General features: G+C 40.9%; 1 protein-coding gene across 1 annotated transcript; it reads right to left on the reverse strand.

Annotated features, from left to right (window-relative positions):
- Positions 1-3,178: 3,178 nt before the first annotated feature.
- On the reverse strand, positions 3,179-15,460 carry thbs1b (thrombospondin 1b). Its single transcript, XM_006792679.3, has 23 exons — positions 15,218-15,460; positions 14,981-15,065; positions 13,883-14,442; positions 13,688-13,763; positions 13,273-13,353; positions 13,038-13,147; positions 12,461-12,586; positions 11,353-11,449; positions 10,314-10,487; positions 10,009-10,185; positions 9,749-9,922; positions 9,371-9,498; positions 9,108-9,260; positions 8,699-8,917; positions 8,477-8,584; positions 7,917-8,076; positions 7,693-7,811; positions 6,872-7,106; positions 6,531-6,758; positions 6,146-6,417; positions 5,934-6,031; positions 5,707-5,846; positions 3,179-5,587 (listed from the first exon to the last, which is right to left on the reverse strand). The coding sequence occupies exons 2-23, from the start codon at positions 15,042-15,044 to the stop codon at positions 5,580-5,582; spliced, it is 3,507 nt and encodes a 1,168-aa protein (XP_006792742.2). The 5' UTR covers positions 15,045-15,065; positions 15,218-15,460; the 3' UTR covers positions 3,179-5,579.
- Positions 15,461-22,533: the final 7,073 nt, after the last annotated feature.

The raw sequence follows: 22,533 nt of genomic DNA on the forward strand, positions 1-22,533 counted from the left end.
CTGGTCTGTCTGGAAAACTTTTAGCACTTGCAGATCGTCTTGCTTCAGCTCATTTAAGTCTAACAAGAGCTATTTGATTAATCTCTGACCAAGACACCCACTTTAGGTTCACTGATGATTCTAAATCATGAATGTGAGTGTGAATGCTTGTGCATCTCTCAGTCTTAGCCCTGTGATAGACTGTCAACCTATCTAAGGTGTACCCTGCCTCTCACCGTATGACAGCTGGGATAGGTTCTGGTCCACCAATCCCAGCTTTCATAGCTAACCCGGATTTACGATTACTATAAATACATGAGTTTGAGCTTTAGAAAAAATTTTCAACACAAACATAAGGAGAACATGTAAATTCAAACTTCTGAGTTCTGGAAAAACCAGACCCGATTGACCCGTCCCTAAAGAACCTCATAAAAGACTGCAAAAACAAAGCATAACTCACATCAGCACGCCAATGCAAGGACAAGGGTGTATGCTCAGCTCTAGTCAAGCAGGTAACTATATGGTGCAAGGCTCAATGCAGTGGCTTGGATTAGAGTTCAATCCAGGTCCCATTGCTGTGTGCTTCCTCTTTCCTATATAAAACTTCACTGTCTTATGAAATTATGATGACAACACACAAAAAAGAGTTTAGAAAAACAAAGCAAAAAAAAGACTTCATCTGAAATTTATTTACCACTTCTTATCCTGAAGTTTTTGTTTTATATATATATATAAAGAAATAAAATCTTCTTTATTAAAAAATAATGAAGAGTACTCTTGACTCATTAGAAATTAAGACAAAACAGTCTAAAGGTACTTTATTGGATGGATAGATTGATGGATGGATATTCGTTCAAAAGCAGGGTTTGCAGAAATCATGTTGGAACAAACACCAAAGCAAATCAAAAAGAATGGGAATTGATAAATGACTTATCAATTATAATTCTTATTGACTGTCTCACTGGCTCCACTTGGAGAGTCACCACCATCTCTAAGGTCTAAGGAGCTTAGAAGAAAAAGCTTCTGGACTTCTTTAAGTTGCTTGAATGACTGATCTGACCTGGATGACTGAGAACCTTCACAGACATATTGCCGTACATTTTGGGAGGAACACCCTTCAACTGGTGCGGGAGTATGAAAAGGAATCAAGGAAATTATCGGATTATAGGAACCATCTCCGTTTCAACTTCAAGCAACTAAAGTCCAGAAGCTTTTTCTTCCAAGCTCCTTAGACTACGATGACCTGGATGACTGAGAACCTTCACAGACACCATCTCTAAGCAGCATATCATACACATACATATTTGTGCAAATTGTATGTGTGCAGTGTGGCCAAATGTTTATGCATGTTGAAGGTATTTCCCGTCTTATTTGTGTTCAGTGTTGGGGTTGTTATTGAAAAAAGTAATGCATTACACATTACTTCTTACTGTTCTTAAGAATAATGCATTGTGTTACTTAATTACTCCCCAGAGAAAATAATTTGTAACAACTTTTTATACATTACGCTCACATTTCTCCATAAAATGACCTGAATCACACCATAATTACCAGTTAACAAAGTAAACCTCAAATAGCCAAGCGGGCTAACCCAGACATTGATATGTGTCTACTTCAAACGCTTTAACTACGTCACATCCAGTTTTAGAAACATCAGTGAATCCAACGTTTGTGGGGGTTTTTGGAGGGTGAAGCTAAAATACATGGAAGAAACACATACTATAACAGGCAGAAAAACTCCACACAGAAAGAAGTCATTAGTGAGTCTTTTTTTTCTGTGAGGTAACAAACCAATGCATGATTGTACTGCCTATCTTATCAGTTTCCCCAAGTAAGAAATGTGATATAATTTATTCATGGTTTAAAGGAAGATATTAGTGATAAGACATTAAGACAGAATTTACGGAGTTTTCTGTAAACTGGTATGTGTTAACTCTGTTAACTGTGTGCAGGATGTACAGTTTAAAATAGGCCGTAAAGTAAACATGTGGGTGTTTGTAGGCAGCTGACAGAGACCTGTGAAAAATGCAGCCAGTATTAGGATGTCTGGTCTTTAATATTGCCACATTAGGTTATTATGGATTATTACAATACTGGCCTAAGTTAACAAGAAGGAGTTCATAATCAGCTTCCTTTTGTTTTAAGGGAAATGTTGTAATGTAACCAGTTAATTTATATTTGCTTCTCTCCATTTGACTGCAACAGGATAAAGAGTCATTCTATTTGCCATAAAATGATCTCCATAATCATATCTAAACACAATTATGTCTGGTCTGTCTTATTCTGTCTTATTCTGCATATGTCTTATGCAGCCACTGTAGCTCAACGGCCTAAGTCACAGGAATTCAAACATCAACGGAAAGTCTAAGTCAGAATGCATCACTCTGCATGACACCAGTCATTAGAAGTCACTGAGCTCTTGTTGTATTTCACCTGAGTCAATCTGAACTGTAAAGTGCACTTGAAAAATTACCTGTATGTTTTCATTTTTAGGAGACATGCATTAGCAAGCTTTTGCAGCCATATGTCACCAGAACTCTGAGGTCTTCTATTCAGTGCTGGTTATCCATCCTTAAGTCTAAAAACTAAAGGTGTCAGAGCCTTTGCAGATGTTGCCCTACACCTTGAAACTCTTTGCCCTCTGATCCATGATCTACAAGCTCAGTCGACTACAAAAGTTCAAAAAGAGCTTATTTTTTTGAACTGGCATTCAGGTAGCATACTTTTAAACGCCCTTTTATTTATAACATCCTGGTGTCCTTTTACTCCTGGTCTTAGTTTGTTTTTTTGTTTTTTTGGGGGGGCTCAGGTTTTCAGAAATCAGCAGTTACAAAATAACAACAATATAACAAATTCAGCACACACGTATATAATGCCTTTCAGTCAATGTCAAGGTTTGTGTCAACCTAATATTTGCATATAGAAAAAGAGGTCACACAGATCAAACTAAGGAGGAGACACCTGCGCCACATTCCTCATGAGGCCTTTATCATCGAGATGATGGAATGTACAAGTCTATCTGTGCTTCTGAGAAAGTAGGGCAAACATTCGACTGTGAGTAATTTTGATTGCTGTGCGCTGAATCTATAGATCTGATAAAATCTACTTGCGTTTTTGATGGATTTTGTTTGTGAGAGTCACTGCTCTCCATAAATCGTGGATTGATCAATGCCAGATGGCATGAAAAACAATAAAGTAATGAGAATGTTAACAACTATTTATTGTCTTAAAATACATAACAAAATAGTTGTGATGAATAAAAACAGCATTTTGCTTTGTACAACTATGAAAATGTTTACAGACAAGCAAAACTAATTGTACAAAAATATTGGTAACATTGATACACAATAACAAAAAAGATAAAAACAATAAAGAACATAACATCCTCACGTCAGTGTGCAAACCGTTTATACAGATGGACATGTGCCCCTTAATAAGGCAGCAAATCCTGATAAATTATTTAAATAGCAAATTTCTACAAACACACGCGTGCACACACACACACACACACACACACACACAAAATCAGCGTCTCACAAACCAGAGACAAGACAGGACAATAATTTATCTGCTAAAAACATTGGACGCATTGGACATACGTGATAAAGCAAAATAAAAATAAAAATATAAGAAATATCCCACCTTCTTATAATTTTCACTGTAGTAAATCATGGGATTGGGAGCTCTGCTGTATTTGTAGCTATGTCATGTTATATTATTTACAGCTCATGCTACAGTAGCACTAAGATGTCAATCATTTCAAAGGAATACGAAGAAGTACTTATGTTTTTGTTTGATCAAATTATACAACAGCAATGAGGTAATAATTGTACATCAACGATCTCCTTTGTTTTTCATCTCTCTCTGAAGAAAAGGCACACGGATCAGATACACTTCATGCTAAATAGCCCTGTCTGAAGAGTAACGAATTCTGGAGATAAAAGACAACGACAATGTTATGCATCCTGTATCTAAGCGTACCTGATTTGGGGTCAATTTTCACTGTGATTGGAAGGATACTTTTACTTTTTCAAAGTACAAAAATTTTGTTTACTGCCTACACTGTAGGCAAAAATCAATAAATTAGATGTATTTACATTATTTCATAGCAAATTCCCCCTACAGGTTGAGGGGGCTAAATCTCTTCGATTTCTACAGTTAGGATCTGATATAGGGAGTATTTTGGAAGACATTTTGACTATGTGGTTATAGACTCAAGCAACTTTTTGTAAAATATAATTATCTCCATCTAATCCTGAGAGTTGTTAAGACAACCAGATGACATCAAAAAAACCAACAATACCTGTATGTAAATGATAGTTAACATAAACCAGTGCTGTCTTGCATCGCATACTTCCATAAGGCAAGTGTGACAAAACGCTCACATATGGCATCATGAAGAGCACAAGTACCCAGATAGGATACTCAAAACAGTCAGAAGATCAATATGAAATGCTGTACATTTCTCACCCGCTAGCTATCTCCAATTCCAGCTAGCTAGCTAACAGTGTAAGCTAGAAAAAACAGTTTTTTTTCTAGCTTACACCAAACAGTGCATGTTATGGATTTGTCTGGTGTTTAGGTATGTTAAATTGAACTGTAATCTTCACTGTTGAGTAATTCTGTATTAAAAGAATCACCAAAGGTTCAAGAAGTTGCAAATTTTTACAAAACATGTTAGCTAACTCATCAAATGCAACTGTTTTTTTCTATTAGGAACATGTTTTAGCATGTTCAGTTTGAGACAACTTTGTCGGAATTCATGCATTATGTAAGTATGCAGTGTACGTACTGTGCTACTTGGAACTCTTGGAAGTATTCAAATTGAGACAAACACAGTTCATAGTTCTTCTACCCTAGGGTAGAAGATGAAAGAACGTTCTTGTTCCATTCATGGTTAGTCTTCCACATACATTCTGTACATGCATGCAAACATTTATCCACAGCATCATATTCCCCTTATTTCTAACTTGCTCCCCTCTCAACAGTTTTCTTAAATCATTAACAACAAAAATTCCTACAAAATGTCATCTTCATTTTTTGAGTCCTCATAAGTTGTATTGTCCAGGATCTACATCCTGGTCAGACTGGTAAGGCAAAGGAAATATTCTTCTTTATTTCTTTGGGAAGTCCATCTAGAAAGTGAGGCAGAAAAGGCTGAAGAGCTGAGATAGAAAGAGAGAGAGAGAGAGACGTAAAGACTTGGAAGTGCATAGTTGTTTATGAGGAGCCATTTCTGTACAGAGATGAATGAGGTCTTTCAGAGAGCGGGTAAAGCAGGCAGAGCGGATAGAAAGGTGTTGGTGACCTACAGGCTTTGTTGGGGTTTTTTTCACCTCTCCCTGCTCTTATAGATGTTAAGGATGGTGGTGGAGAAGGGGCTCTCTGATCCTCAAATGGCATTCAGCTGGTTGGTTTTCTTCCCAAACCGGCTTCAAGTTACCCTGAGGCTAACCATATGCCCTTAGCCCAGTCTGAGTGAGCATGCCCAAAAAGAAAGAGTTGCGGCAATAAATCGGTCCCTGGACTTTGCATGAGAATATAGAAGTTCATACTTTATACAAAAAGGTGCATTCCTCAGAGCTTCCTGCGCCGTACATTTATGCATCTGTCAAAAGGAAGAGACATAACATGAAGAGATTGCAGAGGGTTTGTTTAATGTCTTTAATTCTAGAGTCCATTTTAATAGAACAATGTCAATTTTAGTGGTTTTCAAATAAAACTTACCTCTGCATTCATACTTGAGGTCTGAGAAGTATACCATCTCTTGTGAAAAGACAAAAAGACCTAGCCTTCCACCTGCATATGTCTTGTCATAGATGCTACCAGAATCAGCCATGATCTTCTTACCCTCATACATGACAACTCTGTGGAAATCAAGGAAAAATTAGACATTTGAATGCCAAACTCATGAAGGGTAACTACCTACAGACTCAAAATTATTTTCTGCCCACCGAATGTGTCCTGTTCTCGGCCTATGGATCAGATGCCATCTGTAGGCAGTGAAGTCTTTCCATCCAACGTTCTTTGGGTCATGCCAGAGAGTGCGAACCTAAAGCGTGTGAAAAAAAATAAATAAAAGACATGAGTTTTTCTATTTTATTTAGGTTTGATTATCAAAAATAAATGTTTAAATTGTCCATGAAAGAACAGAAGTCCAATGTACCTGTCCTGGGGTGTTGCCTGTGTGCCAGAGGGCATTTCTGAGGTGCTCTCCTGGGCCGGTGGTGGAATTAACCACTTTGATGGACAAGCCAGAGTAACCTTGTGCCTTAGTTGGCTTATGTGACCAGTAGGTCTGTGTGATTTGCTTCCACATCACTACATAGAACCTGGAACTGGACTGGTAGCCAAACACAAAGCCGGCATAGTCATCATCCCTGTCAGTGTTGATGAAGAAAGTCCCACTGAAGTCCACTGCATTGAACTCATGATAGCCTGAACAAAAACAGGTTGAAAAGGTGTCACGAAAAGAATTGAATAAAAAAGAAACTTTCCTGTTAGTCTTTGCAAAGTTACACATTTGGTCCAGAGAAATTGTTGGTACTTACCAACAGCAATGCCAGGGTCACAGTTAACAGTTTGAACCAGCTCTTTGCCCTGGTGGCGGACGACCCAGTTAGGATCAATCTGGGAGGTGCCTTTTGGATCCAAAGGAACCATCTGGAACTTGCGGAAGTCTGTCTCACTGATGTCAAAGTTCTCGGGACACACGTCGTAGATGTCAGGCACATTGTCCTGATCAAAGTCATCTTTGCAAGCATCTCCACGGCCATCACCTGAAAAATACATATTCCAAATTATTTAATAATAATAATGATACCCAGGGTGTATAGATATATGTGTTCCAGCATAAAACTGCTTAGATGTATCCATGTCCAACTTTGCTCACCATCAGAGTCCAGCTGATCAGGATTGAACGCCAGCCTGCAGTTGTCTTTTTCATCAGGGATGCCATCATTGTCGTCATCATGGTCACAGGCGTCACCTTTGCCGTCCTTGTCATGGTCAGCCTGATTGGCATTGGGAATATACGGGCAGTTGTCCAGGTTGTTCTGGTGTCCATCCTCATCAATGTCCTGGTTGCTGTCGCACTTGTCTCCCACGCGGTCATCATCTGAATCCAACTGCAAAATTAGAGTGTTTAAACATCCTAGTTAGATCTGGTTTATGGGAAAAATTGAGTATTAGCTTACTTGTACTCTATACACCACCAAATAACAGCTGCATTCATGTCTGAACATGTGTCTTTTGGCCTTTAATTGTGCGCTTCACTCTTTAAAAAGCACATCAGTTTAGACTTCCCCTCCTTCCCCTATTCTTCTCCTAATTCCTGTTGTTTAACACATTCCTCTTTCTCAGTGTAGCATGGCACAGGTGGACTAAGCAGGACTAAGACAGAGCACACATATAGCCCAAGGCAAGCCCATTCCTTAGTAATATCCAGCCTGGGGCCTCTCCAGCTAATGTCAATGGGTCATTGAAAAGACCCCTAGCCCCCCACCACGCCTTACTGAACTAATGTGCCCTTCAGCTGCATACAGGATTTACTCCACCTTTTACATGCCATGATAATGCTTCAGCAACTACTGAAGCCTGCTTTGACTGAAAGGGAGATATAAAAGAGAGCCCGGGAGATGAATGTGGATTATTGTTGCCGGGTAAGACTGAAGCAAATGGGTAACAGCAATGCGTGTGTTTGCTTTTACACACCTGATCAGGATTATGTTCTAGTGGGCAGTTATCACACATGTCTCCCACTCCATCCAGATCTGTGTCTCTCTGGTCAACATTGTACACATAGGGACAGTTGTCCTTCTCATTCAGTATGCCTGGCATAAACGGAAATAAATTAGATGAAAAGGCAGCACAAAAGCAGAAAATATAAAAGTATTGTCTAAGAGTTATGCTGATTATTTTTTGTTTGCAGGTCTCACCATCTCCATCAATGTCCACTGCACAGGCATCTCCTTCTCCGTTGCTGTCGGTGTCTGTCTGGTCTGGGTTGCTATTGTAGGGGCAGTTGTCGCAGCCGTCACCCACATCATCACGGTCATAGTCATACTGCCTGGGATTGTACACAAAAGGACAGTTGTCCTGTTTGAAAAAGAGAAAAACGCAGTGTTAGAGAAAGAGTCAATGACAGTTTTTAAGGTGCTGCGGTTGTAATTTCCAACTCCCTCCCTGCCCATTTACAGGGAGGGAGTGATGCAGGATGAAAAGCAGCTTTATTTGTAGGCTCTCTCCTGCATCAAATGTTGGGATTAGCAGCACACAGCGCAGCTCCTTCAGAACCTCAGCATTGGAATTTGAGGTTTTGGCTCAGCCTTGGGAGAAACATTTGTTTTTCTTTTGAGCGCCACCCTCCTCTACCCTACCCCCATCTCCACCTGTCCTCTTATTAGACAACGTGATGAATGCAAAAAGATGTGCACAGGCACCGTTTCACACTTATTCCTTGTACAATCTTATTTCCTGTCTGGAAATGTTTACTTACCGTATCATCAGGAATACCATCGTTGTCATCATCATTGTCACAAGCATCTCCAATGCCATCCTTATCATAATCTTCTTGCCCTGAGTTCGGGAGGTTGGGACAGTTGTCCTGAATGAACAACAACAGAGTCAGTCTCAGCCATTATAAGCAATATTTAGATATTTTCACTTTAACTCTGCAAAAACATTGACATTTCTTTGCAGCTGCTTTGCTACTACGTACTTTTTTGCAGTGGTAGGTGGCGTTTTCGACACACACCAAATCTGAATTGGGCCACCCATCCAGATCTGTGTCCTCTCCGCAGATATGGCCATTGCCAGCATAACCAGGTTTGCACTCACATCGGAACATGGGGTCAGCAAAGTGTCCAAGATAGTTACAGCGGGCATTTTTGTTACAGTCATGGCTTCCATCAAGGCAGGGATTACGGGGTGAGCACACCTGTAGATTGAAGATGAGATGAATATCAGTGGTGAGACGAGCTCTGCATAGTTTAAATTCATGACATTCTCTCCTTAGAGGCACATATTCATCACAACACATTAGTATGACCTCTCCCTGTTATCAGTATTTGTTTAATAAATGTTGTATCTCTTGTTCTGTTTTTGGCTTCTAACAGGAATCTACTTGCCTGCTTATTAGCAGCGGCCTGCTCCATACCATGGCCAAACGGCTGGGGTCCTGAGTAACGAGTTGGGCAGGGCAAACAGTTGTAGCCTGGAACGGTGTTCTCGCAGCGGTGCACCCCATTAAACTCAAAGCACGCATCAGGAACCTCTTTGCACTGTTTTCAGGATAAAAAAAAGAATCACAGTTATGGTTGCGATGTTGCCTGAATTCTAATATATGACTGTAGCTGCTTTAATCATTGAACAACAGCTGAAGAAGTTTTACCTCATCAATATCTTTACACTTGATCCCATTGCCAGTGTATCCTGCTGGGCACTTCCCACACTTCCAGGAACCATCGGGAAAACTTGTGCACTTGGCACCAGCAAAGCAAGGGTTGGACAGACATCCATCTGAACACAACAATGCAGTCATCATTATCAAAATCCTTCATATGTAACCTGCTTTTAATCTTAGTAATCCTAATCTCTCATTGAGATGGTACACTTACGTATATTTAAAAAAAAACTTCAATAAATAAAACCTACATTGAAGTGGATGCCAACAATAATGTTGTAAAGACTAAATTTTAAAAACATGAATAATAAAAAATACCAAATACATGGAATACATAAAACTCCTTTAAATGATAAAATGCCTCACCGATTGGGCAGGGGGTCTTGTTGCACCTCTGGATGTCCTTGGCTTCACCGACACACTCTTTACCACCGTACTGTGGTGCAGGATTATTGCACAGGCGTTTCCGAGTCTGTTGACCACCTCCGCAGGTGAGACTGCATGAATCCCAGGGAGACCAGGGACCCCAGTTGCCATTGACTGATGAAGACATGAAGAAAGCATGATCAACGTCTTCTCTTGCTTTACACAGTAGCAAAATCCAACTGTAGTATGAAGAAACTTACTGGGACACGGGGACTTTGTACATGTTTCAGTTTGCCGGCCTTCTCCAACACAGTCCTTGCCTCCTAGCTGAGGAGTTGGGGAGTTGCAGAGGCGGATTCGGGTGATGACACCAGCACCACAGGTGACCGAGCATGATGACCATGGTGACCAGTGGCTCCAGCTGCCGTCCTGCTTGACTAAAGGCCACAAAACAAGGTCAGAGATCAGTTATCAAGAGCCAAAAAGTTGAACCACGGTGACATTAAATCATAAAAAAGTCACACATATTTTCTGTCTTTTCTTGTTGTTGGTTAAGTTAACTCACAGCGCTTGTCACACTCCTGGAGGTAACAGTCTCGGGTTTGGACAGAGGTGCCCTCACAGTTGTTATTGATACGGTCGCAAGAGCGCCCACGCTGCTGGATGCCACGCCCACATGACACGGAACAATGGGTCCATTCAGACCACGGCGACCAGCCGTCCTCTGCATAGTCGCTCGCTGAGCAGGAGGGAGAGGGAGAGAATATGAGAAGGAGGCGAAGAGGGAGACAATAAAAGAGCTATTGCAGCGAAGCAGCACCCCCTCGCAAACAGCCCCTAACCTTAAATGAGGAGGGGAAGCTCTAAAAGCAGTGGACTAATAGTCTGGATTTAGCTGGGAGACACAGCTGTTGTGAGCATACGTAGAGGACTAACTGGAGAAATAGAAAGGCCTCCTGTCCTCAGGATGGATAGGGATGCCCCACTGGCTTATGTTTTCCAAAGAGGAAACAGCTTTTGAAAACATGGCCCTGGGTCTGTAATGACTTCAGCAAGTGGCTGAGGCCGGGATGAATGTGGCTCCCAATGTTTACTTAGGTTTTAGGGAAGCATCGCAGCCAAGTCTGCCAAGGTATGAAGAACATGCCACCTCACCTCATGTAAAAGATGGCTTCACTAAACAGAAAACCAATTTTCCATTCCCCTTTAACCAATTTGGCAAATTGCAGCCATTTCAACTTGAAGATTCAAAGATGTTTTAGAGCACAAAGCGCCAATGTTCCAAACACATAAGCACCCTTTCATACTAATGCAGTTAAATCATCTTTAAAACTAGCATTTTTTTTCTAATGAAGAGAAAGCTTTACATCAAGGGAAATATTTGTGGTTTTTTGTTTTATATGGCAACTAAAATAGAAACAGCTCGCTCAGGGAATGGTACAGTGTTAGCTGAAATGTCATACACTTTACGCTATGTGGACCATTAATGTAACATTTATAGTGCAGGTTTGCATACCTATAATTATTTTAATTACAGTGTGTCTTTGTATAGCTATGCAGGTCATAACAAAATGTGTTGGAGATCGTAGATTAGAAATGCTTACGTGTTCCACAGCGTGGGCAGCACTCTCCATCGGGAACAGTAGCATTAGCACAGGGGATCAGGGGGCAGGAGATCTTGCGACACACAGTAGCAGAGTTCTGCAAAAGCACAGAGATCAAATTCATGTTTAAATATTTGGATATCACTCAAGTTTTGCTGCAATTTTTCTCCAAATTCAGTCCAGGCACTCAGTCAAGTCCCAGTGCTTGAATGGAATTTGAAACACTGGACCCTTCACAACGGCGTCACTAATGTGGAGTTTGTGGGGTTGTTTAAATCCATTTAAATTAGTGCATGTTTGAAGATGAGTGTTTAATCGAGGCTTCGCCCATGTACGTGCAACCATCTCATTAAATCCACTATTGGTCATGTGAGTTTAAACATGGAAGAATGAGTAAGAAGCAAGAGTTCTGGCTGAGAACGGGGACCCCTGCAGCCAACACCTGCCGACTAGGTCGGGGAGGGTGGGAAAGAGGCCAAAGTCCTAATAATGGATATGGGTTTCAGCATGGAGCCGGACTGGGCACAGAGCCCCGAACAAGTAAAGCCAGCCTGCCAGCACAACCTGTGTGGGTTCACTATGAATGACTCAGGCATAAGAACTGCCTTTTGACTATGCATGCTAATGTTCTCCCTCCAGGAACTGATCACTGACAGGGAAAAAAGCGGAACCTGGAAGAAGTAGTCTATCTGCACAGGGAGAAATAAGCAAATGAACCCACTGGTGAAATGCGGGAAGATTTCCTCCCAAGTATTTTACATCTACATCCTCCTGTCCACTTGTCAAAGCCAAGGTCTTGTTCTTAATTATGGGCAACGGATCACTTAAGTCCCTCAAGCCCCTCAAGGCCACAGTCAAGTTGAACTTCTGACAGCAGACCTGTCATTACAACAATAAAGACTGTTGGCCTCCTGCCCAGTCGCCACACTACTCACTAATTACTGACCAGATCAGTTGTGTTGTGGTTAAGTGTGTCTGTCCATTGTGGGCTGTCATCATAGCGTGTGTGCTTGTGTGTGTGTACATGTAAAGAGAAGTCAGAGCATTGAGTAAGTCCTCCTCACACGTGTGTTTAAGTACACTGGTGGGAGTGCTGTGGAGATCTCACCTGACAAGTGCACTCGGTGCAGTCATCCACGGTCCACTCGTCTCTGTTCTTGCGAACGATGCCATTGTGGATACAGACACCACTGTGAATTCCAATGTGGGATTTAATAAGCTTGTTTTCATCCGTCTGAGGAAAAGAGAAACAAGAAAAATAGACTTACGATAATGAGTTGTTAGCTTGGTTGTTAAAAGAGAAAAAATGTGAAGCCCATTTTAAAATTCGCAAAGTAACAGAGATACAATTCTGAAGAAATGCAGGAGGTAAGCAAATTCAGTGTCAGCAAAGAGGAAAATAATTATATGATGTACAGAGTAATAAACAGTAAAACTACACAGTAAAAACCATTTGCAGTTTTTCTGATACTGATTTGCTGAAATTACAGATGATTTTCTGTCAGATGCCTTCTCAAGTTTCAATCACAGTGCAGAGCTTTACAAATATTTAAGAGCTCCGTATCTCCTTTGCTTAAAATACAGACAACTGTACACACATCTGACACACAGGCAAACAGATAACCAGCAAAGAGGCAGATGTCACTTCTACTTCTTCTACACTGTCTTCTGGGTTTGCTCCTTACCAGCTTGCGGAGTTCAGTGGACAGCTCCTTGACCACCACACCAAGACCCTTCAGCTCTTTAAACATACTGAGCAGGTCCTCACAGGAGAAGCCACACACCATCTGCAGGTCTTCACCAGAATACATAACAGTGAGAAAAACATACTTAATTTTTTATTTCAGATTAAAATTATTTAATTCTCATATAGTTTAGAAAAGTTTGCAGACTGAGTGCATCAGATGCAGCAATGCCTACCTTTAGTCTTATGGCCACTGTACTCAGTTCTGATGGCCGAGGAGCCATTGAGGTTCCTCAGGACCATGGTGTCAGTCATGGCTGAAAGAGAAATACTGCTGTGAATCAGTATACTATTTCAATGGTAATATATTAATTAATAAGGTCGCGCATAATGCCCTGCAGCAGTAAATTATGCAAAAAAGTAATTAGTTCATTCTGCATAGGCTGGAGAACATACTGTGAGACCACAGAGCTCTGAGATATTTGTAAACTGGCATTCCTTTTTGGCATCTCGTAAACAGCTTCTCGGGCAGTGTTTGGTACAGAAATCAGCAGACAAACGGAGTACACGCAGATTTCTTTGATAAGGAATTGCTCGCACTTGAGAGTGCATGGAGCAGATGAGTGATTGGTAAACACTTCGAGTACTCACCGCTTTGGCATCCTTTGTTGCGTAGAATAGCTTCCAGAGTCGTTCCAAACACAAACCGCACGTTTTGTAGGACCCCCTGCAAGTATCAGTGTGCAGTTTAAGCACCGGTACACAATTCGAAAAGTTCATCACACTCAAAGTATTTGAAAAGAAATTCCTTCCTGACATATGCTGCTCCATTCTCTCAGCTCTCACCGTGAACTTGTCCTTCACGGCTCCCTTGCCAACCCTGAGCTGCGCGCTGGCCGGAGTCTCCTGCGTCAGGATGCTCTGAATTGGCGCATCCAGTTCAGCGGTGTTCACCTCATCGCATCCCACGTACAGCTTTGCCCAGTCCTCCTGCACGAACAACGTGATATTTTTCCACTGACCCGTAGCCAGACCCACATCTTCGATGGAAACCACCTGCTGCTTGTTCTCGGTGGAGAAAACAATGTCCAAGGTGTTCGCTTTTCCGTTTGAGACGACCTCAAACACGGGTCCGGCTCCATCCTTCTTCTCCACAGTCAGGAGGCTTCCCCTGGTGCGTCTGAACTGCTTAAAGTTGAGCAGTAGGAGGAAACCCCGCTCGGCATGGATGGAATCGATCAGGTCCCTAAACGAGTTCTCGGGGACCGGGGGAATCAGGTCCGGGTTGAGGATCTTGTAGGCGGGGCTGTACGGGTCGTCTCCTTTCACCAGGGTCACCCCGTGATTCTTGCTGGGGACTTTGACGAGCTCAAACAAGTCATACACGCTATTGTCGTCTCGACTCTCTGCGGGTGAATAACAATAAGTCAACCTTTGTGAGGCGCTGGATTTCTATTGTTTTCACTTTTAGAGTACTGCAAAACGTTTTTAAAGCCATACCAGCTCCTTTATATTCTGTTTTTTTTAACCTCCTAGGACCTGGCGTCCACATATGTGGGCATCACATTTTGGGTTATTTAGACCAAAAATTTTAAATTTTGCTCTACAACGGCCTGATATCCACTTACGAAGACATTATACTGCTACTGTTCTATCGAAATTTTAAACGAATATCCTCATAAGTGGCTCTCATTTTTCTTAGAAACAAAAATCCGGTAAAACAAAAAATCTGGTAATTCTTTGTTTTTACATTCATTGGGTCCCAATCAGCCCAAATATCAAAGAGAAATCAAAAAAAGTCATGCCATGGAAGAGTTGGGGTCTTAGAAGGTTAAATTAAAAACAAAAAAACAAACACAAAAAACAAACACAAGCTTTTTTCCCTTATCTTCCACAAGAATCATTCTGACAAGCTTTAACCAGTTCAAACTGAGACAAACTCACCTGCGACTCTCGCAGCCTCGCAGGTCCAAAGCATCAATAACAAAAATATCCCCGGCAGCTTCATGGTGAAAGACAAATCTGCGGTCTGTGACAAATAACCACAAAAAACACAGCAGTTCCATTTTAATTTAAAGCATTAATGGCATTGTCAGAAAGAGTCAGCCTGCAGCAGGTTGTACACCTAAAATACAGCTGCCCAAAGAGCGATGGCTCTCACTCAGAATATTTACCACTTACCTGCTTAAAGCAGCAGATCCAAAGTAATAAAATCCGGAAAAATCTGGAGAAATCCAACAATTAATCCCCAAGCATGAATTTGTGACGAGTTGTTTTTATATATATATATATATTTATAAAGTTCCACTGCGAAAAGAAGGAAAATATTGACAAAAAGAATTTGTTGTATTTTAGTTTTTGTTATATAGAAATTTCTCCCTCCGGTGTCAACCGCTAAAATACAGCTTTTTAAGCCGAAGGGGGGACAAAGTGCTATTTAAATAGTTTGATGCCATTCCTAAGAAGTAGCCTCGTCCAATCACGGTGAGAGGAGAAAAAGGGACGAGCTTATCCTCTTAGGAGAGAAAGAGAGAGAGAGGGAGCGTTTTCCACTGCGGGACCAACTTCACTGCGTTGCCTTCTGAGTCTTAATAGTCCAGTGTTTCATCTCAGCGTCCATCCATCAGCCCTCACAGGCATTTCCGTCTCACAGCTACAGCGACGTGTTTCTAACATTCACAGCAGAAAAAACAAGTCCTCCACAATGTTATTCTCCCATCTCTTCAACTGGTTAAATTACAGCTTTTTGGGTAACAATATATGCTCTATCATATTCCTTTGATATCTTTATGGAAACTTTTGTGGATTTGGTTCATATATATGTCTGTTTTCAGACTTACTTCTGCTTTATATAAACTTGTTATATTCCTCATACTAATACTGTGGTGTATTAACTTTAAAAAATACTATAAAAATTACACAATGAACCGCTTTTTTTTTTTTTTTTTTTTTTTTTTACCTCTGCTTAAACAGATGAAAGCTAGATATCAGAGTATATTTGGTGTGACTTGCGCTTCACAGATTATGAGCCTCAGTTTGCTGCAGTTCCTGATCCATCCGCTAGGAGCCGACATGAGTTCACTCCAGAGATGCCCGAGGCATTTCAAAGTGCTGCTGCAGCACACCTGAACTGACACATTGTTTTCATTGCCATTCAGTTCAGAAGAACTATGTAATAAGGTATTATATAATTTATTTAGCGTATTTGGGCATTTTGTAGTGCACCAAGCATCAGGTCTAGGCTTGATTGATTGAGGCTCAACCAAACAGAAGTGTGGGAAGTGGGAGTGACATATAGAAAACATATAAACCAGTATGAAATGATGCATCTTTAAAGTAACTCTTCCCCGCCAGACCACGCACAACTGTTCAGTTTTGTTTAAGATGGCCAGCTGACACGCTCTGTGTTCCTGGTTGAAGTGTAGAAGTGATGTTGAGCAACTATTTTAGCTGCTGTTCTTACATATAAGTAGCACAGATGCTCTCTAAGAAATACCAATATTTTGCTATTATAATAAGCCATTAATAGTCGTTCATCGTTTCATCCATGTGGTTTATTCATACATGTGCTGTGATCTTTGCCTTTTATTGTCTGTATCTAAATAAGATGCAATGTTTCCTTGCCCTTCCAATTTTCATCTGTCAGGAATGTAACATCCTGCCTTTGATAGACATTTAGAGGACAGACTTATAAGACATTCTAGCCAAAGATCAAGGGAAAGGGAGAATTTCATAGCAAAAGTCATCTCTACCCCCACCTCTGCTGCTTCTTGTGATAGCATACACATGCATCTTTTGACATAGAAGCAGTCATGCTTATCTCCTATTCTCAGACACAGAGAAGCTCTTTTGGCTCTTCTTATGAGTCTAATTTATCTAATTGATGCTTAATAGACGTACACTTATGTGTAATTTGACAGACTTCAGAGCTATGAGTTTAACAGATAGTTGTGCGATGATACTGAATGGTGGTTTAGATGTCGGGGAATGGCGCTGTACCCTGAGGGGTCCTAAGGTCAGAGCTGAGCTGACTTTTCTGGTGCCTGCGTGTCTGTCTCAGATTCAGGACCCTCAATGGAAACTGTAGGTAGCTTGTTTCAGCCTGCGGAGGACCCGATGTCACCCGGGTGTCAGGTCAGTTGGCTGGATTTTGATTTAAAAACTTAACAATAAAGATTTGTCGGTTGGAGAGGTGCTAACCTGAATGAGCAAATGGAAAGACTCTGCACAAATCGTGTGTTTGTTTGAGCTCATTTGGTGTTTCTTAATTTTGTAAGCTTAGCTTGCAAAGAGGGGAAATCATGCTGAGAAGAAAAATGTGCTGCTGTTTTGGCATCGGTGAATATAAATAAAAGGATCAAGGGGGAAATTTTGTCTGAATACACACAAGACTGCTGTGCAGATGTGCGTACAGTGCACATGCATTTACACATGTAGATACTTGGCATCCTCTCTAAAAGACGACCCACAACAGACGAGAGGAAAGGAAGAGGGAGAAGTGAGTGGAAGGTAAAGACAAAGGAGAGACAAAGAAAAGACACAAGGAAAGGAGAGAAGATGATGCACAGAGGAGAAGAAATAGAGACGAGAAAGTGAAAGGAAAAGAGATCATGATAATTTTGGATAAGGAATATTGCAAGGAAAGGAGGATAAAGGGAAATGAGAAGGAGGAGAGGAAGAAGTGATGGGGAAAGCAAACAACAAGAGCATAAAGGAAAGGACAAGGGAATGGAAATTAGGGGGGAAATTAAGAGAGGAAATGAGGGAAGCAAAGGAAAAAACGTGGAAAAGAAGTGACAAACAAGCAAAAAGTATCAGGGAAACAAACCTTCTCTCAATCCAGATTCTTCCATTAGTACACAACATATTTGTTTAGAGCATAAATTCCAGCTGAGAACTGTTGTTTTAAATCCAATACATGTTTGACTGCATGTTTAGCAATGATTGTCTGGCTAGTTACTCCATTTTGCAAACATCTGCAACTTGTTTAACGTGGCCACACACACATACTGCTAAAATATTCAACATTTAAGACAACAAATCAGGCATGAACACCAAACAGTGTGATTGAGATTATTCATGGCTTTGTTTCCTCTTCAACTACCTCAGTAAGTCATCTATGGCTCGCCTACAAATGGTCCAAAATGCAGCTGACAGGCTACTCACTAGATCCTCTATGTGGTGTCATGTAACACCTCTTTTGTCTTCATTGCACTGTCTCCCCCTAAAATTCAGATTTAAATTTAAGGTCTCATTGTTCACTTTCAGAGCTCTGCATAGTCTGCATAGTGCCTGGCTTCAATAGAAACTCTTGCACCAATATATACTGTATAACGTGGAGATCATTAAGCTCTTCTGACTAAACCTTGGTGGTTCCTTGTTCTAGACCAGGGTTGTGTATAAGGCCTGAGGGCTAGGATCAACCTGGGAAAGACTCAAATCTGGCCCACTGGCCCACAAATAAGCTCATTACTTACTTGTGTGGGCTTGTTTTTAACTTTTTGGTATTATCATTGTTTTAATGTTTGTATTTGCTGATTGTTGTTGTTAAGCACTTTGTGATCCTTATTAGAAATTGTTTGAACACACGTAACATCAGTGGCTGAAGATAATCTGTAGCATTGGCATCACCATCAGAAGTGTAAACATGTCCTGCTGTTGGTGGAAAATTGCCATATTTGATTGTTTTTAACTTATACTGAGCATGAGTATGAAAGCACACAACAAGACAATTAAGAGAACAGTTTAAAGGAAACCATAAGAAGTGATCATCTAAGACATTAAAGTCTTTAAAGGTGGCATAAACCAGATCTGTCCGAGAACACAGGAGAGCGTGTTATCTCTCCATAGAAATGCTTTGCTTTGTCCTCAAAACCTGGACTTTCTTTGTTTAAGGAAGCAGTGCCAACCACAAAGCCAGCATGCTGCCTAACAAGAAGACAGAAAAGCAGAAACAAAGAAAAGGCGACGAAGAGGAGATAATAAACAAGAGGAGGCAAAAAACAGTCCAGTACATGCACATACATGCCATTTCACAGGCCAGTCACTGAGTGGAATAATCCATCATCTGCTATTCCCTGTAAGTCATAACATAGAAGTGACATTATTTTATGACCGCTGAACAAAACTTTCCATCGCACCTCTGTTTGCCCTCCTGTTTTTGTTGAAGTTCAGCATCGTGACAGGCCATGACCCATCCTCAGGACATTCTACGGTACTGGTTACTAAGTTATTTTTCCGTAATGTAGAGTCAGAGGAAAGTGATTCAAGAGGTTGGAATTGAGGGTGATAAATGTATTGGTAAGCTGTCAGTCATTTGGTGAGTATGACAGGCATGATGATACACCTGAAGTTGTATAATACCTGCATGGACAAACACAAATGAATGTTTCCCGGAATTTATGGTACTACCTTAAAAGGTTGTTTAAGAAAACATGACATGCTGAATAATAGGTTAGTCAAAGGCAAGAGTGAGCAATTAATTTTCCCAAGGGGCTGTTAGGATGCCTGGGTCGTTGACCCGGAGTTTTGAGTTTATTATATTATTTATAATTTCTAGTCTTTTGGTTTCTTTGTTAGAATTGTGCCTGCTGGTTTCTGTTCTGTTCCATAGTTCCGTATCCTCGTGTCAAGTCTGCATCTCTGTGTTATGTTTCCTGTTTTACTTTGAAGGTCCATGTCTTGTGTTAATGTATCTGGTTTTGCTTCCCCTGTTTCGTTAGGCCTGATTTGCCCCAGCTGTGTTTCCCTCCTGTTACCCATTCCCTGATTGCTCCCTCTGTGTATTTAAGCCCTGTGTTTCTCTGTGTCCGTGTTGTGATCTACCCTTATCTTGCTGTGTGTTCTGTTTGTGTAAGTTTACCTTGGAGTCTTAGTTTTGTTACTCTTTTGGAGTTCAGCATTAAAGCTGTATTTAAGTTCACCTTTTGTCTCCGAGTGTCTGCACTTTGGGTCCTTTTCCTGCCTGCACACAGCCCTTTCATGACAGGGGCGGCATGGGAAACAGACTGTTGCAGAGGGACCAATAAGATTATAAAGAGACCAAATTAATGCTGAGCAGAATTGAGTTGACCAAAAGCTGAGTATCACCGAATTCCCATAAGGATGCTCAAAGTTGCAGCTTGTGCTGTCACACTTCTTCAATTTGAGACAGCGTGAAGAATTGCAGCCTCTTAAAGTTATTCCCACACCCTGCTTGCAATTATTACTGAGAAGATGACATGGGGAATTTTTCCCAGTCGGCAGCTCATAGTCACCGTAAATTCAACATGGCGTGAACTCAGCACATGGTCTTCTTTGCCTCATCATCAGAGAGAAGATGAGCCAGAGATTCTGGGTTAATGCAGAGAAGGAAGCTGAGAGAAAAAAGGCAAAAAAAGGGGGGGCAATATTCATTTTGCCTGATGCTTGTAGGTGTTTGTGTTTGAAGATGTTTTTTTTAAAAAGATGTCAAAGCTCCACAGTCATGCTTTCCAGATGAGAGAACTTACTTGTCATAAATTAAATTATTTATCATCATGTATATGTTTATCTGCTCACAGCCCAAAATCTATAGATCACAGATGGGGGGATGCTGCACCTGAATCCATTCATCTATATTCATGTCACGTCAGCCTGCGCAGGTGTTTGTGTGTCTATGACCATTTGGAGTATATCCTGGTTTTGTTTCATTTATGTAGCAGCAAAGCCAAATACTTTGTGGCTCCAGCTTCTCGACTGTGAGTACGTGCTTCTTTCCCGCATTATTTGATGTAAACAAGACATTTTTTAAAATGATTTTTAGACCATTTTACAGACATAGCAATCAGTGAGTCAGAATAAAATGGAAGTTTTAAGTCTTTGTTCTTCTCGTTAAGCTTGGTAAGAATTCTTGCCTCAGCATTTCAACAAAACTACTTTTATTATTACTGTGTAAACAATACAACACCAAGATAGACAGACAGACGCATAGACATTCTTCAACGCCACCAAACCCGCTCTGCTTCATGCTTTATGGCAATTAAGCCACACAAAGCGTGTAGACACAGCGCTTCGATGGACAAATTGAGCCTGTACTGTATACATCTTATTAAAATGAATGGACACTGAATGCCAAAACTCGCAGGGCATTCACAGAGCAACACTAAAGGTTTCGGTCAATAATCCAAAACAATGAAGTGACTGTTAGACAAACTCTGTCAGACCCGATGCACGCGGGAGCTCAAAATCCATTTTCCAGTGATGCAGACCTACAGATGACCACCTGTACATTTCTTTCATTGAACCCTCCTTTTTATGCTCTCACTAATTCCCAATAAACTACCCATTGGTGTGTTCACCCATGACATTACTGCGACCAAGCCAGGATCATTATAGCTGGGTCCGCGTTAAAAGACATTAGTTGCCACAGGCTCTCTGCGCAGTGATTTCTAAATATCTAATAGTGTCTAGGAATGTAGTCTTGATCCAGTTCCATCTTCAGCCTATTAGGAGGTCACGGTGTGCCAGCTTCTTTTCATGGGCTTCCATGGACAATGTAATTTGCATTCCAGAGCTCAGTGGGTTGGGGAAAAAAGACGTCTGGGTGTTCTGAATCATCTGATATAATTGCTGCTGAGAGCGTAACTGCCGATTCTATTTAATTCTAATGGGGCCTCCAGTGAAATGTTTTCCCCAAATTTGGCAAATTAATACAAAGGCCTGTCTTGACCATTAGCAACTTCACAGCTGTTAACCAGCTGTTTACAGTCAAAAAAAAAGATACCCTGTGTTACACAGGCAGCTGTGCACGAATGAAAACTTTTTAATAGGGCTGCCTGTCATTTTGCTTCAAAATATACTACTTTCATTACATATTAGTGGCACATGCTCTTCTACTCAAGTGCAGTCATGTTGTTGAGCCACAGCTCTTTTTCATTTCACTCTTAATAACCGCCTTTATTAAATTTGCCTAAGGAGGAGACACTGTTAGACAGTAGCAATGTATGAAAGCAGTTTAAAGCTTTCACAAAGGGTTAAGTCTATTAAAACAGGAGTCATATACATGTTTTTTCCTTATTTAGAATCATTAGATGGTAAGATGGTGCACTGTCTTGTGATAGTCTGCCTGTAAAGAAGCTGTTGCACTTTCTTCTTTGGAAATAACTTTCCAGACTCATTTCACCTTCATGGAATGTTTTTTTTCCGGGTGGATCAAACTCATGTTTGTGGAAAAATAAAGCGGGTGAACTCTGCTCATATAAGTTGGTGGATTAAATGCTCTCCGAACAACACAGTTTTTATTTTAATACAATTTTATTTATATAGCGCCAAATCACAACAACAGTTGCCTCAAGGCAGTTGGGGCAGAAGAGAAATTGCTGATCTACTGCTGTATTTTTCAAACCAGCTGGATGTTACAGCTATGCAAGGTGTGCTTTAGTATTGGTGCTGTGATGCATCAGGCTATAGCCATAAGGAGATATTTCTCATCGCATATGGATCACACTGAAGTGCACTGGGTAAGTGTCATTTTTCAA

The sequence above is a fragment of the Neolamprologus brichardi genome, chromosome 15 (genome assembly GCF_056152115.1).
Source record: "Neolamprologus brichardi isolate AB-2024 chromosome 15, ASM5615211v1, whole genome shotgun sequence".
Lineage (NCBI taxonomy): Eukaryota > Metazoa > Chordata > Actinopteri > Cichliformes > Cichlidae > Neolamprologus > Neolamprologus brichardi.